At 37.6% G+C, this 19,717-nt stretch overlaps 1 protein-coding gene across 1 annotated transcript; it reads left to right on the forward strand.

The window, feature by feature from the left end:
* The first annotated feature begins 264 nt into the window (after nucleotides 1–264).
* Nucleotides 265–19,109, forward strand: LOC140159547 (uncharacterized). Its single transcript, XM_072183037.1, has 8 exons — nucleotides 265–399; nucleotides 562–767; nucleotides 1,375–1,547; nucleotides 2,234–2,460; nucleotides 3,061–3,200; nucleotides 3,589–3,775; nucleotides 6,229–6,369; nucleotides 18,816–19,109. The coding sequence occupies exons 1-8, from the start codon at nucleotides 265–267 to the stop codon at nucleotides 19,047–19,049; spliced, it is 1,443 nt and encodes a 480-aa protein (XP_072039138.1). The 3' UTR covers nucleotides 19,050–19,109.
* The last annotated feature ends 608 nt before the right edge of the window (nucleotides 19,110–19,717 follow it).

The following is a 19,717-nucleotide window of genomic DNA, read 5'->3' on the forward strand; positions in this document are numbered from 1 at the left end:
GTAGAGTTAAAGCAATAATTTCAGATTTCTGACATATCGATAGATTTCTTAAAATGCTAAAATAACATTATTATATAAAGGCCAAAAATATAAAATTTTTGCTTACGTTTGTGAAGGTTGTCATTCATCCAGGTATAATCAAATATAAAATTAGATTCGTTAAAACTATTCAACTGGACTCACGGTTTTGAGAGGCAACGGTTTCACACCTTTAGGTAGGCCGTCGGTTGGTCTGTCGGCAATTGGTCACTGACCAGTGGCGAGATGGTGTTGCCAGACAAGGACGTTGTGATCTTAGACAGGGAGTGCAGGTGGTACGAAAGGGGAGTAAAGGAAGCGATCTATGTCAAGAAAGAACAGCTTTCACTCAACAGAGGAGGCGGCCTGCGTCACAACTTGGTGGGGGCCTACAATTCCGTTATTAAGAACATTCCAAAGAAGTTTGGCTCTAAATCTACGACCTTGTTACGTAGCAGCATGAAACTGTAACAAGGTATGTCACCAAAAATAGTGTTAAATGACAATCCAGATGAACCTAATACAACAAACTATTTATTTCAGTTCACAGGAATGACAGGTATCAACGTGAGTGGCCCGACCATAAACTCCGATGGTGAATGGGTGCTGTCTGAATATGATCTTGAATTATTAAGTATTGGACTCGGTATTCTTGGCAGTGGTGGAGGGGGAAGCCCAGAGATTGGAAAGCTGATGGGTTTGCAACAGCTCAAGAAAGGCAGGAAGATTAGAGTCAAAGTCCCGGAAAGGTATGTCCTAAATGGTCTGGTGTGTTTCAATTTCTTATATACATCTAAAAAAAAAGTAACTAACCCCCCTTAAATAATGACCATTATTCAAACACGGGTGATTGTATTACAAATCTGTAAAATGCGTTGGAAGCAGAATTTATTTCTGCACATTTTGACACCTCATTTGCAGCAATTGACTAAATATTTAAATCAGTGTAACCCAAGATTTGAAAGTTGCAGTAAATTGTATTGATTTTGTATACAGTGTAATGGAAGGAAATCTGTGTAATGATATCTGAGTGTTTTTGTATTGTTAAAATTTGTATGTAAGTTCAATTTTTTCAAATCTGGACTTCACTACATTAAATTTGACCGGTGTTTTATTGTTTTCTGGGCTATTGTATCATATGAGGTGTCAAAATGCGCAGAAATAAATTCTGCTTCTAACGCATTTTACAGATTTGTAATGCAATAGCCCCTTTTTGAATAATAGCCATTATTCAAGGGGGGTTAGTTACTTTTTTTGATATGTTTATATCACGTGTAACGAAAAAGTCTTCATTCTCTAACTTCATGTCACATATGTATCGCATGAGTGTTCTGTATTTATTTTATCATTCAATAGGCTCAGAAATGATGAAATGACAACAGTTACTGCTATAATGGGAAGCCCTGCCGTTCTTCTCGAGAAATATCTAAACGGTTCAGAAGGAACGAATTCCTTACAATGCATAAAAGATTTGTACAAATGTGGATACAAAAAAGACGGAGACAATTGGTCAATTGCATGGAAACCAGGTTAGATACAGCACTATGGACCACAATGGCCTCATCACAATGGCATAGTTCAATAACCTTTAAGGTCATTCAAATGAATGAATGTACAAATGTATTGGGGTTAAAGAACTGTGCCCTGATAAACAGTTTCATCTGAAGGATTGGTTTGCTTTTAGAAATATACCGGTGATCAAATCCAGTAAATATACTCACAGCTTTAGCTTTCACCATCTTCGATGATGGCTTTCTCAAAAGTGTATAGTTCACTGCATATTCCGTGGAAACCGGATGTCTCCTCATGCCAGGGTGGGATGGTGTACCCGTGATCTAGAGTATGATAACTTCCGAGGTCCCAATTCATGGTGTTGGCCCGTCTCTCCTGATCCATATGGACTCCCTGACCTGTTGAACTGCTTAGCCTACTTATTATATCAAGAATGATTACCAATGGTTATCAAGAACAACAACAACAATAACAATAATAATAATAATATAATAATAATACTATAACCAAGGGGGAACAGTGCCATTGCATTGATTGGTCACCCCAGGTTAAATAAGAAATAAATAAATAAATAAATAACAACAACAACAACAACAACAACAACAACAACAACAACAACAACAACAACAACAACAACAACAGTACAATTCAATTTTGTCTAATGGTTTTCTAATGTCTTACCTAAACCTTGCGTCTTTTGTAGCTGGTACCGTTCTCCAGGACAGCGACAAAGAACAAGTTACATACGTTCAAGACTTTCCTATCGTCTACAATCCGCCGTCTCCCCAAGTTGACAATCTTGAGATTGGAGCATTGATACCAGTAGAATCAGGAGGATATAATACACTACAAGCGCTTGTTGTAGCCGCACAAACAAACCTGCCAGTGCTTGACTGTGATGGTGAAGGCAGGGCTGTCCCAAAGCTAGAGGTAAAATGTAGACTTGAGTTTAAAAAAATTCTAACAGCATTGTGATCAACGCTTTAGGACATTGTTTAATAAACATATAATGTTTGCTGGATCATGGCTATCAGCAGTTCTGTAAGGTACAATATCTTTTTTGGTTCTATAGCGCTATCGGTGCCCGAAGAGGCACTTTTTTCGTACCCTGAACATTTGTACAGTGCATTCGTTTTTTATTTAAATGAAAAACAATAACACTATTCAAATGTTAATTGTTATGCTCGATACAATGTATTACATCTTCAGGGAGTGATGTTAAGAGTCATCGGTACCTAACCGGGCACCGATAGTTCTATACGACCAAATTGAATGTGGTGCCTAAATATAGCTTGGTAGGGGTCTTTCGATAACAGTGCCTTAGTCTTTCAGTGGTCATATTGGTGCGTCTTTCAATGACACTTGGAGTCATTGGCTAATTAATCTATTTTCATAAACATCTGCCACATACCAGGTTCATTTTTCGGATGTTTCTAATGTTACTCCAAAAGTCAAAAATCAAGTTTAGGTAAAGAATATTTAATATCCCAACTATTTATTGATACATGTGTAATTATATAACTTATATAGATGCTTGGACCTGCAATGTACGATCAATCCTTATATCCAGCATCAGTTACTGGTGACAAGGGGCAAAGGTGTGTAGCCCTTAATGGTCCATCCGCAGATGGTCTGGAATCGTTTTTCAGAGATCAAGTGGTGGCAATGGGGTAAGTCACTCATCACATTCATTTACCATGTTAACAATAATAAGTAGCACCTGTTACCATCCTAGTTTAGCTTCAAGAAGCTGCAAGACTACATGTATATATAATAGATCTAGGAATCAACAGACGAATCCAACAAGCGCAGTGGTGGTCAGAATTCATTCGGCCTTTACGAGGTCCATGCGCACCAATCTGGATTTGTGGATAAAAGCCGCATAAAAATTAATCTTGTATTTTATGCGTTGTAATTAACTTTCATCATTCTTTTGTCTATGTGCAATATGAGAACAGGAAAGAAGTATGCAAAATCAGGATCATCAGTGTCTTTTATTAATAGTGTAGGTAGTTATTATGCCTTCCTAAAGTTGAACTTCTTCTCATTTCTATATAGGTCATATGCAGCCGTTTCATTTGCACCTATGCCAAAGACAACTGTGGATAACTATACTGTGAAATACACCATCAGTAAGGCATGGAGAATTGGAGATATAATGACAACAGCAAAGAAGGAAAACAAGGATCCAATCGAAAGTGTCGTAGATTATGAGAATGGGAAAATTCTCATCAAGGATGGAAAGGTAATAAAAGTTTGAAGGGTATTTGCAGTGGCGTAGCTGTCAGGGGCAGGGGCCCCAACCGCCCCAACTGGCAAATATTGGTAGCTTGGGTCCTCACCCACCATGCAGTTGTGGACCTATTTCTTTTTTATCATGTTTATGATATTACTTTTGCGTCGTTACAAATGACAGCTAGTTAAAATTCATGTAATATTGATAATAAAATAATTGTTTTGAGGATTAAGTGGAGCCTCCGCCCTTTTACATGAACTCGCCCCACCCAAAAACAAACCGCGGCTACTATTTTGCATAACATTGTGCCATATTGTAACATTTTCATAAGAAATAGAATTGCGTTTCTTGTCCACAAAATTATCACTGTCAAATATGTCCTCGTTTAATGTTGGCTCGACATATTGGCAATACCAAAAAAATTGCTATTTTTCATACCAGCGCATATAAACTCCTCAACAAAAGTTTGGAAAGTTTTTTCAACCATCTATATCTCAGATTATTTGTGACATGTTCATATCGTTTTGCATGTCAATGGGTATCTACTTTATTTAAATGACACCACGTTTGAAACAATCACCTTTTTTCACGGCTGAGTGCAAGTCTCGTGAAAGTAGTCATACTGCAGTTACTCTCCGTTTTCCTATACACAATACACAGTGCTCTTTCCCATTCACGCGTGACCTCTACAAATAGCCCTACGTTAACAGTATGGGGATATGACTAGTTAACGTCGCTGTGTGAAAAATAACCGGCCAATATAAAAAGTACTCTTCTAAAGTTCTAGAAAATATAGTTTTTTAACATGTCCTAAATTTTTAGCTAATTTAGATGTTTGGAAATATTCGTACTTTGGTGTTTTAGTTAATGTTATAGGTAATAGTACATTGCCTAGTTAACGTCGCTGTGTGAAAAATAACCGGCCAATATTAAAAGTACTCTTCTAAAATTCTAGACAATATAGTTTTGTAACATGTCCTAAATTTTTAGCTAATTTAGGTGTTTGGAGAGGGTCGTACTGTTGTGTCTTAGGAAGGACATGTAAACGACAGATAACACCAAAAATATGAAGAAATTATTTCCAAACCGTGTTAAGTCAAAAATCATTATGTTGCTCATTTTCAAGAATGCTGGTTTACAAAAAGCACGCCATTGTCTGATTTCGTGAACAAAGCCACACATAACATTGTTTCCTTTCGTTTCCTTTATAATCGGTTACCCAACTGAAGCTATGAATACCAGCTTTATTGCGATATCGCACATGAAAACAGTCACTTGTGCACAACCAGAGAAGATCCGATTAAATCAGTTGAGCTGTTTCAATTAGTGTTATCTTGGTTTAATAGCTTTTAATGGGGTTAAGTCCTGCAAAGGTCGAGATGAATTCTACTGTAGACATGACTGCATCATGTGGGGTCTCAAACAGAATGTGCTAAATTTGCCATTATTCTGTGCAGCAAGCTGCAATCCCATATCTTCACAATCTGGGACTTAAATGCAATCTTTCAAGATGACAATCCCCCCAACAGTGCCAGGGTAGTCGACGACTACCAGCGGAATATGGGAGTAGAAAGAATGAAATGGTCTGCCATCAGCCCAGACCTCAACCGGATTGAACACTTGTGGGACCAGCTTGGTCGTGTTGTGCGTGCCAGACATTGCCAAAGTAGCCGATGCAACGAATAACAACATTGAACGACCTGCGACGAATCCTGGTTGAAGAATGGAATGCCATTTCACAGCAACGTGTGACCAGGCTGGTGAGCAGCATGAGGAGGAGGTGCCTGGCCGTTGTGGCTGAGTATTTTCCACCCGCTATTGAGGTTAATGACTAGCGTTGTTTGAGTGCAGAATTATTGGTAAATTTGGCACATTCTGTTTGAGACCCCACTACATTCACATTTCACAAGATGTGTACTCAGCCGTGAAAAGGGTGATTGATTCTAATGTGGTTTCATATTAAAGGGGAATAAAGTAGCTGTTCATTGATATGCAACACGATATGAACAAGTCACAAATAATTTGAGATATAGATGTTTGAAAAAACTTTCCAAACTTTTGTTGAGGAGTTTAAAATGTCGGCAATGCTGATGCAAGCCACTCCGTCGGACGTGACTAATGTCGGTGCTTTTGATGTGTTATGACCTTCCCGCACGCCATGTACGTACAGTGTTATGAACATCGCGTACGCGTTCGACTAATATTTCATATAATTTAACGTCTTATTCAGTCGTTTTATTCAAAATCTCGTACATTACAATCGTGTAAAAAACATAATTTTGAAAAATATTAAAGGCGTTCTCCTCAGCAAATGTTACAATAGTGCGAAAACGACGATGTGGGAGATAATGACGATGTTGTGATGATGATGGTGCTGCTGCTGATGACGATGATGAATTTGAATGAATGACAGTTGAATTTATATAACAATGGTTTAAATACTTTTTATAATTATTTAATAGGTCACACAGATTGATCACAGAACTGTTGGAGGTTTCGACCGCGGTGTATACACAATTGTAGATAAAAAAGGGAACCAGGTAGCGATAGATTTCCAGAATGAAAATCTTGTGGCCTGGGACAAAGGTCTTGAGAATAAAAAGGTACAAAAGAGTAAGAATACTTGTAACCCGAAATTGGTTGCATCCTCTACTCTTTATTCGAGCTATTATCATAACCGAATACCCGTTATTACTAAATTTCAAGTAATAATATAAGAAAAAGAACAGGGGCGGTTTTCTCGGTATAGGCTAACTGCACGTATCCATTCCTTTCGAAAGTCGTATCTTACTAAACAAATTCGCGTCGAGGTTTTGCCAAGTTTTAAAAATAACGGTTACTTAATGAAATAACGGTTAGTTCATGAAAAAGAAGAAGTGAAATTTAGCAAAACACGACGAGGTTTATTTGCCCGTAAGAGAGCTCTATTGTTCCGCTATTGTATCCGCTATTGTATCCACTATTGTATTCTATTCATAAAAGCTACTGCAAGAATCGCGGCAATCCCTGATATCGCTGGTGTCTACCGCCGGCGTTTCGTATTTATTCAACAAAAGCATGATTGCAATCTACCGTGACAGTTCGTCTCACACACATAACCCTGCACTACGATCAAATAACTACGGTGAAGGACACCGGTTCAAATTCTTTGTTTGGAGCCAATCAATAATTTCATGCCTCTATACGCCGTAGAAGTGACGTAGTTAATCAGATTAACTACCATAGCAATAGATGAATACAATTTTGGCTATATCGCCCCGCACTACAACGTTCATGCGGTACCGATGCATTGAACCATAGATGGCACCTGTAAGATTAGTCTATTTGAAAAGAGCGGTATTGTATTCAATCTATTATATGATTGAAGACAGGTGATCAGTGCAACCTGCTGCAGTGCAGCGCGGTATATTCAAAAATTGTATTCATCTATTGCTATGGTAGTTAATCCGATTATGACGTCACTTCTACGGCGTATAGATACCCAGAGAAGGTGTAAATATAGGAGATAGATCCAGCTATCCTCAAACAAAATATGTGTGTTGCCGCTCATTCAAAAGCAATCACGCTATTTAGGTTTAATAATAAAATACAACAAAAGGGTTCGAACCCATGACGGGTGTGATACACAAGTTGCTGCTTACTAGTTTTAGGGAAAGGTCAGTGTCCGTATACCATCAATACTGTGCATACCATGCATGCAGATCCTAACATCCAGTTTATTTCAAATAAAATATGACCGAAGTTCCATGGCAAATAATAATTTTGCACGCTTGGTTACGCTTTCAACCTCTACGATTTATGATACAGACTATTTTCAATTATCAAAATATCTTTATTAGGTTTGCAGGAAATGACAGGAAAATACATTAAAACGATAAAATATAAATGATCAAAAATCCTCCCGTTTCTAACAAAATCCTAAAACACTCTCCTAAATAATTAATATATGTTCCAAAATGGGCGGATTTTTTGGAATCTTTACAAAACTACATTTCTTTCTTATAGTATCCACGTGTGGTATCCCTGCAGAGCAACATCAGGTACTTAACACACACGTGTCATACTTTCAAGGAATTATCTATAGAAACATTGGATATGGTTTCAATTTTGGAGTGAAAATTAATCAACCGTAGTCGGCAACACACATCACATCAAAGGCTACTTTCAAGTAGATGTGTAACTACTTGAGAATAAAGGACTATGAATTGGTGCGACAGGATAACCTACGGGATTATCTCAAGGATATAATTCCGTTCTTCCTCCTTGAGCGTGTTTATAGTGAGCCAGATTATGCGGTATTTAGCTGGACTGCCACGCAGTCTATATTTGTTTATGTTTTACTAACCATTGCAAAACGCTATTTAGGTTTAATAATAAAATACAACAAAAGGGTTCGAACCCATGACGGGTGTGATACACAAGTTGCTGCTTACTAGTTTTAGGGAAAGGTCAGTGTCCGTATACCATCAATACTGTGCATACCATGCATGCAGATCCTAACATCCAGTTTATTTCAAATAAAATATGACCGAAGTTCCATGGCAAATAATAATTTTGCACGCTTGGTTACGCTTTCAACCTCTACGATTTATGATACAGACTATTTTCAATTATCAAAATATCTTTATTAGGTTTGCAGGAAATGACAGGAAAATACATTAAAACGATAAAATATAAATGATCAAAAATCCTCCCGTTTCTAACAAAATCCTAAAACACTCTCCTAAATAATTAATATATGTTCCAAAATGGGCGGATTTTTTTGGAATCTTTACAAAACTACATTTCTTTCTTATAGTATCCACGTGTGGTATCCCTGCAGAGCAACATCAGGTACTTAACACACACGTGTCATACTTTCAAGGAATTATCTATAGAAACATTGGATATGGTTTCAATTTTGGAGTGAAAATTAATCAACCGTAGTCGGCAACACACATCACATCAAAGGCTACTTTCAAGTAGATGTGTAACTACTTGAGAATAAAGGACTATGAATTGGTGCGACAGGATAACCTACGGGATTATCTCAAGGATATAATTCCGTTCTTCCTCCTTGAGCGTGTTTATAGTGAGCCAGATTATGCGGTATTTAGCTGGACTGCCACGCAGTCTATATTTGTTTATGTTTTACTAACCATTGCAAATCTAGACTGCGCGGTAGTTTAGCTAAATAACGGAAAGATTGTCTCACTATAAACACGCTCCTTCTTGTTCAACTTTCCTGAGATACCCAACCCAGAAGTGCCCATTTATTTTCTAATTTTTTGTAATCGCGCCCAAATATCTTATACACGGTTTTATTGATTCATTTTGGGCATTTCAAAAGTTAGATGTCGTCAAAAATGGCAACACATTACTCGTTGACTGCCGATAAACGTCCCAATAAATCGGACTTAGTCACCGGTCAGTTCTCATGATAGATATCCATGGCTAACGATGGTTAACTATGAAAACATGTTAAAGGACATCAAGAAAATTTTCTAAGTTATTTATTTTGAGCTCTTTCGAGTATCGACGAGTAATGGATATATTCTGTAGATTTAGGTTTTGTCTGTGACTGCTAATGTGAGGCCGTCGTAGGTCGTACGGGGCTCAAACTCGGTGGGTGGGTGTAGCTCTGTCCTGGCAAGAAGAAGTTTATGTTCGTTAAGTCATCCGACCCCGGGGCCCCCTCCCAGGGGTCATTTGAGGTCAAATGACTAAAAACTGTCATATGGGCATGAAACTAGGTCGTACGGGACTCAAACTCGGTGGGTCGGTGACGTTCTGTCCTGGCAAGAAGATGTTTATGTTCGTTAAGTCCACCGACCCCGGGGCCCCCCTCCCAGGGGTCATTTGAGGTCAAATGACTACAAACTGTCATATGGGCATGAAACTAGGTCGTACGGGACTCAAACTCGGTGGGTGGGTGTAGTTCTGTCCTGGCAAGAAGATGTTTATGTTCGTTAAGTCGTCCGACCCCGGGGCTCCCTCCCAGGGGTCATTTGAGGTCAAATGACTAAAAACTGTCATATGGGCATGAAACTAGGTCCTACGGGGCTCAAACTCGGTGGGTGGGTGTAGTTCTGTCCTGGCAAGAAGATGTCTATGTTCGTTAAGTCATCCGACCACGGGGTCCCCTCCCAGGGGTCATCTAAGGTCAAATTACTAAAAAGTGTCGTATGGGCATGAAACTTGGTAGGTACAGTCAACATTTAAAGCAGCATTTTTTGAAGGTCATTTTGGGGTCATCCAAGGTCACCACGGGTCATCTGAGGTCAAATTAGTAAAAGCTCATATATGGGCATGAAACTTGGTAGGTACAGTCAACATTTAGAGTTATAAGTTTAGGTCATTTTGGGGTCATCCAATGTCACCCTGGGGTCATCTGAGGTCAAATTAGTAAAAATTGTCATATGGGCATGTCACCATCAGCCTGGTAATCGCGCCCAGCCGAGAACCGCCAAATATGGGTAACCGCCTAGTCTATGTTAAAACTGATGCATCAATGACTATGTTCATCATGTCATATAGAGGCCTTGCATGCGACGTATCATCCCGTAAATATGGCGGACTACTCAAATGCATTCAACAAAAGCATGATTGCAATCTACCGTGACAGTTCGTCTCACACACATAATCCTGCACTACGATCAAATAGGTTGATGACAACATTTGATTGAATGGACTGCACTCCGCCATAACTACGGTGAAGGACACCGGTTGAAAACCTTTGTTTGGAGCCAATCAATAATTTCATGCAGGGCCTCTATTGTATCATTCTCACATAGATATAGAAATACTAAATTCGTTCACTATCTATATTTTTACTTCTAGTAGAGCTCCAATCTAAGGGTTAAAGTTATGTTTTAGGTTAGGTTAGGATTTTTTAAAAGTACCCAGTACAGTGAACCTTATGGTACAAATGCGCGCGAAAATTTTAGCATAGGCCTATTGAAACTTAACTGGTGAAATATGGGACAAAAGTGGAATAAATGCGCGCAAAGCGCTAAAAATGGCATTCTGTGGCTATAAAATGGCCAAATATGAGGTTAATTTCGACACAAACCAATACACAGGCGTCAATATTGGGGGGGGGTGATTATATTGACCATCCCCTGGCAAAATATTGTGGCATTTATCCCCCGATCTACGCCTATGTAATTTAGAGCCCTGTGACTCCATCGGTCTCCCTCTCCCTCTCTCTCCTTCCCCCCCCCCTCCTTCCTTTTTTTCTTCCTCCCCTATGCGATACGTAATCTATTTCCTCTTCTTTCTATATCTAACCTCCTTGGGCCTACATATTAGTACTGATATATCATACGCTGGCGAAATTACGTAATTAATCGGATTAATTAACATACTGAGAAATAGGTGAAAACAATTTTGACAAAAGGAGTTGTCCTTGTCAATTTGTAGACATGTACTTTTGATTATTTACATAGCTTCTTCTCCAATCACTGTGTAAAACATCCATCCAAAAATCTGATTGCTATTATTATATGGATGAATGGACATATCACAAAAGGATTGCTTATCTCAATAGGGCATGTACTTAAGCATTTTTTTTTAACTGACCGGCGTTATTGGGCGTTTTATCGGAGGTCACCGAGTAATGCCGAAGATCAAAATCGATTTTATGTATTGTGTATGTATCATAGGACGCTCGTATTAATTGTCTCTATGCGCTTGAGAATTCAACAATATAAATAATGGTAGCTCTATTATAATACACATTAATGTTTTAAGCAGTTTTCTGCCTTTGCTTGTCACGTGGTAGGCCTATGTTGAAGTTGCGATTATATTTTTAAATAAGTTTCAGCTGAATAACAAGAAGACAAGTGGCCTAGTGGTCTAAGGCGCTAGGCTCATAGAGTACTAAGCGTTGCGCCGTGAGTTCGAACCCGCCTCTGCCAAACTTTAAAAGAAGTAAATTAAAATTTGACTTTTTTTAATTTCATATTTGGGAAATGTGACTGGGAGAATTTATGTATGGTGTGGAGTGGTGTGATAGGGTATGTACTTTAACTGGCCGGCGCGGTCCGGTGACTAAGTCTTTATTGGGCGTTTTATCGGCAGTCAACGAGTAATGTCCATTGATAGCAATGGTTGAGTAAACATTGTCTAAACACTAGATAAAAAGACAGCTTTGTACTACAGAGAAGATGTGAGGAAAAGGAGATAGATCCAGCTATCCTCAAACAAAATATGTGTGCTGCCGCTCATTCAAAAGTAATCACGCTATTCAGGTTAAACAATAAAATACAATAAAGGGGTTCGAACCCATGATGGGTGTGATACACAACTTCCTGCTTAATAGTTTTAGGGAAAGGTCAGTGTCTGTATATCATCATACTATGCATACCATGCATGCAGACCCTAACATCCAGTTATATTTCAAATAAAATATGACCGAAGTTCCATGGCAAATTATAATTTCTGACGCTTGTTGACTCTTTCAACCTCTACGATTTATGATACAGACTATTTTCAATTATCAAAATATCTTTATTAGGTTTGCAGGAAATGACAGGAAAATACATACAACAATAAAATAAACATGATCAACAATCATCCCTTTTCTAACAAAATCTTAAAACACTCTCCCTAAATAATTATAATTCGAAATAATAACACCTATTCATTTATTCATTATAAACCTCTCGCAAACTGGAATGTGTATGTGGTGAATTTTAATTTTAATAACCGATATATGGAAACAAACAGGTACTATAATATTATTCAAAATTAAGAATAATATCAAACAAATCCTCCTACTCGAACAGTACACTTAATTTAGGCTCGGGATTTAAGCGCGCTTCAGACTCCGTATTGTACGTACAATATTGTATGTACAATACTTTTCGTGACGTCAAAAAGTATTGCACATACAATAAATAGTATGTACCGGGAAAATATATATTTTGCTACAATCATTTGTTGCTTAATTGATACGGAGTTGCCAAATTTCTAAGAGTGGTAAATTTAGTGAGTGCACGGAATGATGAACATCTTTTAATGTCTTCTTGTATTCAACTGTACTTGAGTTATTATATAATCAATGGGCACCTTTTTAAAGTTAATAATATTAATACTAATATTAATAATATTAAAATTGTAATAATAATATAAATGGCACATTCAGTTCTTATTTATTTATTTATAGATTTATCTATTTAGGCCTATTTGTTTATTATTACTGATTGATTAATTGATTTAGAGATTCATTTATACTGATATTTAGTCATATATTGATTTAGTCAGTTTAAAAGTATTATTTGTAGGCCTTTGTATTTATTCTGGTTCTGATTTTATTGATACTGATATTTTTGTTATTTTTTAAAGTTTTGGCATAGCATTCGTTACATTATAACACGCTGTGTTATGAATTTGCAACACCTTTTTACATATTAATATCGTTGAGGCATGTTATGATGGTGTATGTTATAGGCCTACTTATGATCATCACAATACATCCATACACGTGTTAATGCAGTAACCGTAGCGTTATAGGGGCACGGAAGCCCCCCCTATTGATCTGAAATTTTAGAAAATCCCATAGGAAAACTGCCGAAAACGGCTTGTGCCCCTCCCCCTCATCAGAACCGGATGCAACGCCTTCTATACTTTTTCATTAATTATAGGCGTATTAATAGTAATGCGTTGAGTTTAAAAAAGTAATATCCGCCTTTTTTCTTTCTTTTTGAAATGACATACGGTACTTGTTACAAAAACAAATCAGCATGGAAAACATTTTTTTTTTCGTCAGAGGCAGATATTTGGTCTATTCAGTGTCATAAAGCTACAAAATAGACGATCTTTTAAAATCATTTTTAAATGGCTATTTTTTTCAACCTTATTGTTTGTGTTTGTAATGTTCACACAATCTGACAATGTGCCAACTTATACCTAATATGAATCGAGCCATTTAACATGTTCTTGTAGGACAACGATTTTGAATTAAACTTGTTAATTGTGATATTTTAATTCCCCTAGAACACCACAGTTAAGCGTCCAAAATTGTAAGAGGATTTTCTTTTATTTTACCTCATTATTTCGCTAAAATGACTCGAAAACCCTCCTAAGAGTTGTTGTTACCAATAAACATATCATAATTTTGGGCAAAGGATAGCCAAATAGTTGACCGAAATCGTATATTTGCACCAATATTTGACTGAAATCGTATATTAGCATTACCGCCCCTTCGTGGCTTTATTGCAAGCCAGATTGCTGCTAAATGTGAAACGAGATTACTTGAAATATATATTTCAGAGTTTAATTCTACGAATATATTTCTGAAATATGTCTCTCTGATTGGTTGATTGTCAAGAGGATTACGGCATCCTCAAAGCCTCTTGTTGTAATTCTCTAATCTATATCTATTATAGGACCGATCTTTTGAAATCCATACAACTGTGTCAAATGAAATAGTCTCGAATCATAATTTGTGCACGATACAACGTTGATACGTCAGATTTCGGAATTTTATTTAAAATAGGCATAAATCACATTGAACAGTTGAATGCTGGCAAAAGTTGATAAAATAACTATGGGTCGAATTTACATTAATCAGTGTCCTGGGCCAGGATAACATTTAGGACTCCTTCGAATTCTAAAACAATACTTCACCAAATGTCCTTGCTTTCATTTTCTCATTTAATTTGTTTTAATTTTAATTAATTTCTTTATCCACTGGCTCTGTGGTAAATCCGGTATTGCCAAATATTTCTCGCCCATTACCCGTGTTAATCTATTTATTTATTAAAATGCACCATCTATTAAATTCCTGTAATACAATGTATAGGCCTAGTGTATTTGATAACAAATTTGTTTTTATTTTTGATTAGAATTTGGGTTCCATTACACGATTTCATATATAAACCTTGAATAAATATATTTGATTGTTTTGTAAACATTAAATTTGATGTTTACTCATAATTATGTCTGGAAAGTCAGGGAAAAACTAAGGAGTATCGGTATTTAGTTTCCTGGGAAAGTGGATCAGATGAGCAGTGAGTAAAAACATTCGCCCTAAATCTTTATTTGATTTTTATTTTTTTATGAATTTATTAGGCCTACTGGTAAAGTGCAGAAAAACCTCCAAACGCACTCTAGGATTTTTCATCAGCAGCAGTAGAAATTTCTCTTGCATAGATTTTCTGGTGACCTCGCTTGGATTTAGCAAACAATGAACCGTCAGGGTTATAGCGCGTTATTTAATCTGATTCAACTCGTCGTGGCACGTATATTTATTGCACGTGTAATACTTTTTGACGTCACGAAAAGTATTGTACATACAATATTGTACGTACAATACGGAGTCTGAAGCTAGCCTTAGGCCTGCATTATGATTATAGACCTAAGGTAAAAATACTTGAAGAGATAACAAGAAACCTTTCGTGCTTGGCCACTGTAGTGCTTGGCTGGATGAAGGTCAATATTGATCTATTATGTGAGTGAAATCAAACACCGTGTCCTCGTTGCTACTCCCATGTAATCGAAGGTCGTAAAAATTAATCCGATAACAATAGAGGGTATTCATTACTACATCATTGATGTGGTTGCTCAATGCTCATGCATAAAATTCTTCCACATAGGCTGTTTAGCTTAATCATGTTAATCGGGAAGTGACCTCTTGAAATGATATCATCACACTGATCAGAATGATCTTTATGTTATTAAAAGTGCGGCCCACATAAAATGTTCAACACAAAGTGAACGATGTTATAACTTGGAGGGCTAACAAACAAACACCGCCAAATTCGACTGACGTGTGTACAACGTGAGAAGCTATGAGCGTGTTTATAGTGGTGTACGGTATTTATACGGTATCCTTATACGCATATGGGATTAGAATAGAATGTGACTTATCCGTTATCTCGGCTGTTTATAGTGGCAACCAATAGCGCTATTCTGAATCCGAGGTGGTTGAACTCAGCGTGTTCGAGGTCACCGCAATGCAATGTGGGAGACACAAATATGGTGCCAATTTCAAACAGTTTGCCGTCGAAACGATACCGGCCTATTTTTTAAACATTTTGCTACAGCACCGGGCACCGTACCATATTTGTAGGTGATGTGTTATTACAGTGACAAATTTGAGCTCGGAGAGTTATATAACCCTGCTCCACTTCCTTGAATAACGGTATCGTTAATCCCTGTCTGTTTATAGTGGCCGTATACGGAATAAATATACTGCAATATCCATCGATATCGAAGGATATCAGTTCCGTATAATATGTGCGGCAAATAGCGCTATTGGTCTGTTTATAGTGGCGACCAATACCGTATAAGATGTACTTATACGCTAAATACCGGATAATCTGGCTCACTATAAACACGCTCTATGAGGAAATGGAACACTCGTTGTCTGATAATTCATGTGTTTATGGTTCGGATAGCGGTTACTTAGCAGCTCTCGTTCCGCTTGGGTTTATTGAATACACTCTATATATAGTCATCAATATGTCGTTTCCAGTCCCTGGCTAAACTATAGACGAATCCAAATACACGCATTCCTACACCTGACTAGCAGCCTTTAGTTGGGTAGCCGTCGGCTACAATGCACTCAAAATGTGAAATGATTCGGCCTTGGCGGAAATTTTAAACTGCATTCCATCACCCGTTTTACACCTTCCGCGAAAACACAGGTAGACAAAAGAATAACACAATACAGTTCCTTCGACAAAACACACAGCATGGTCTATTCGTTGTTGAAGTGACATAATAATCGGATTAACTATACGCGGTATCTATGCATTGATGTACTTGCGAACAAAAGGACTATGTATATGAATAGATGCGACGGGATTATCTCCATTATATATATTATTAGCTATTATTCTATTAACCCTCCTCGTCCTTGCATCTTCTCCAGGTGTTAGGCGGCTTTTATTTGCACAATTGGACGCTCAAAACACCAGGTTGGTGCAAGCGGCTACCCAAAGATGTCCGACCAAATCCTGACCATGACTTGGCTACTTGGATTCGTCTATAGACGAATCCAAATCCACGCATTCCTACACCTGACTAACAGCCTTTAGTTGGGTAGCCGTCGGTTACAATACACCCAAAATGTGAAATGATTCGGCCTTGGCGGAAATTTTAAACTGCATTCCATCACCCGTTTTACATCTTCCGCGAAAACACAGGTAGACAAAAGAATGATTAAAGTTTACAATACAATAGGCCCTACAGTTCCCTTCGGCAAAACACACAGCTTCTACATGGTCTATTCGCTGTTGAAGTGACATAATAATCGAATTAACTACACCATATCAAACGCTACAAATGGATGTACTTGCGAATAAAAGGACTATGTATGAATAGATGCGACGGGATTACCTGCGGAATTATCTCTATTGTATTATTCTATATAACCCTCCTCGTCCTTGCACTTCTCTAGGTGTTAGGCGGCTTTTATTTGCACAATAGGGCGCTCAGAACACCAGGTTGGTGGGTGCTAGCGGCTACCCAAAGATGGCCGACCAAATCCTGACCATGACTTGGCTCGTTGGATTCGTCTATAGGGTTCAGCTATTACTTTTTAAATAATTCTTTTACCCCATGCAGCTGATTGGGGTGGTTACGGGTCGTTTAAAAACCACTAAACGCGAAATGAGGATATCGAACATAGGCCCCGCAAGTCTACAAAAACTGCTAACCGCGAAATATGGATATCCAACTAGTTTGCCCTCGAAGCTGTAAAAAACACTCATCGCGAAATATGGATATCCAACTAGTTTGCCCCGCAGGGCTACAAAGAACCACAAACCGCGAAATATGGATATCCAACAAGTTTGCCCGCAGGGCTACAAAGAACTGCTAACCTCGAAATATGGATATCCAACTAGTTTGCCCTCGAAGCTTCAAAAACCACTCATTGCGAAATATGGATATCCAACTAGTTTGCCCCGCAGGGCTACAAAGAACCATTAACCGCGAAATATGGATATCCAACTACTTCGCCTCGCATGGCTACAAAGAACCACTTACCGCGCAATATCTTTATAAAAAAAAAAAAGAATTAATATCTACCAAAACACGTTTCAAAACGTAAAAAGGGGCCAAAGTTAAAAAATCTTTCCTGTGTGGCTTTTCACCCTTTTTTAAACTTGGTCCCATTTATGAAAGTTTCTAAAGACCCATACGAAGTCATCTTTAGGCTACTTGTTTGTTTTCTTAGTTGTCAGTGTTCATTTTGTAGAGTAAATTAATTAATGTTAGTGCTTGATTGAAGTTTTTCCGTAAAGACGTTATAATGTATTTTGATTTAAGGAAAAGTAGCAAATACTCACTTTGTTAAATTCTTCATCGTCTTGTGCGATCCTGCGCCTTATGTACAGATGTAGGGCCTATAATATGTAACAGGTTGACACACAGTCAATTTGCTAAGTATATATAATACTCTACTACTCTTTATGAACACGCAATATAATGAAACATAAACCTTCAAATGTTTTTGATAATACATAGCTTACGTCATATTGCACCGCTTTCGAACAGTCTTAAACCTAATTGTTGCATGTAGAAATTAGGACTTATTCTTCATGTTATTACGGTACCACTTTACTGAATGGGACCAAGTTTAAAAAAGGGTGAAAAGCCACACAGGAAAGATTTTTTAAACTTGGCCCCTTTTTACGTTTTGAAACGTGTTTTGGTAGATAGAAATTTGCTCAACATTGTGGTTAAAAGTTGGAAATAGGTTTATATACATTGTATAGGTGTATAAGAATTAAAAAATACCTGTGTCCAAAATCGCATGTCCTTTGTATGGTAACCAGCCTAGGTCAAAGATCATAATGATGTAAAATGTTAAAGTTGCTCCGATCATGCTGTGGGATACCTCAAACTTTTCCTCTCATCATAAGGAACAAAAAAGCAAGTTGTCATATTTCTGTAGGATGCATAGTTCAGGGAATATGATGTCAAAACAACCTTTTACATTATTATTCAAATTTTAAAAAGTTCACATAATGGCAAAACCTTCTGATCGGATAAAACAATAGTTTGCAGCCGAACTTTATCACCTTTATCACCTTTTATGCAAATAACTATTTTTCAGCACCTTGCCAGCATTCCCGATATCATCAGTGTCGTGGATACGGAGGAAAACCCACTGACGACGGAGCTGGTTCATGTAGGTCTTCGTGTATCTGTTATAGCTCTACCCTGCTCACCGTTACTCACATCTCCACAAGCCTTAAAGTTCATTGGACCAAGAGCACTTGGATATGACATCAATTATGAGCCGGTTGGAACGTACCGCCCAGCAGAACCTGTACCTCCTTTGCCATGAGGCAGGAACCGAAAAAACCGGTACCCCAATAACATTCTTGGAAAATGACACGACAATAAATTGGTGGTGTGGTACTTTATGTACTTGTACTATAAATGTGTTATCAAAGTAGCTATAGTACGGTTTGGTCCCGGGTTTGGTGATATGTACATATATGCCTTTACAGCCTGTCTCAAAATAAATTGTGCAAGTAAAAAGCGCCCTCTTTGGCAATTAGTAAATATCGTTGTGGCATGATGCTTACATCAACGTCAAGGGCGTAGTCTATGCTCTTAAATGCCATTTGTTCTGTTCAATTTACTTGTTTTAATCTCGAGATATGTTTAATTAACGACGAAAGGGTAAAATCACAATTGTGCCACTTTTACTTGTGAAGAGGGTTTACATGTATCAGTGATACACGTAGCATCAAGTTTATCAAGAGTACCTTTGTGAAATCAAAAGAATGCATCAATTACACAACCATACAAAAAATTACTGTTTTTACTGTTTTATCATGATACAGGAACAATGTTTCTCTTTTTCCACGTTAAACAGATTAAAAGATAAATAAATATTTCACATTCTGCTGTAAAATTAAATACATGTGCATGTCAATGATTTTATCATGATAAATTCTGTTCTCTTTGTCACTCAAGACATGTTAAAGATAAACACATATTGCACAC

The sequence above is a fragment of the Amphiura filiformis genome, chromosome 8, assembly GCF_039555335.1.
Source record: "Amphiura filiformis chromosome 8, Afil_fr2py, whole genome shotgun sequence".
NCBI lineage: Eukaryota > Metazoa > Echinodermata > Ophiuroidea > Amphilepidida > Amphiuridae > Amphiura > Amphiura filiformis.

Coding starts and splice junctions, on each gene's coding strand:
- LOC140159547 (XM_072183037.1), top strand. CDS start 265: ATGGTGTTGCCAGACAAGGACGTTGTGATCTTAGACAGGGAGTGCAGG. Junction 400..561: donor GCGGCCTGCGTCACAACTTG/GTGGGGGCCTAC, acceptor TATTTATTTCAG/TTCACAGGAATGACAGGTAT. Junction 3,201..3,588: donor GATCAAGTGGTGGCAATGGG/GTAAGTCACTCA, acceptor ATTTCTATATAG/GTCATATGCAGCCGTTTCAT.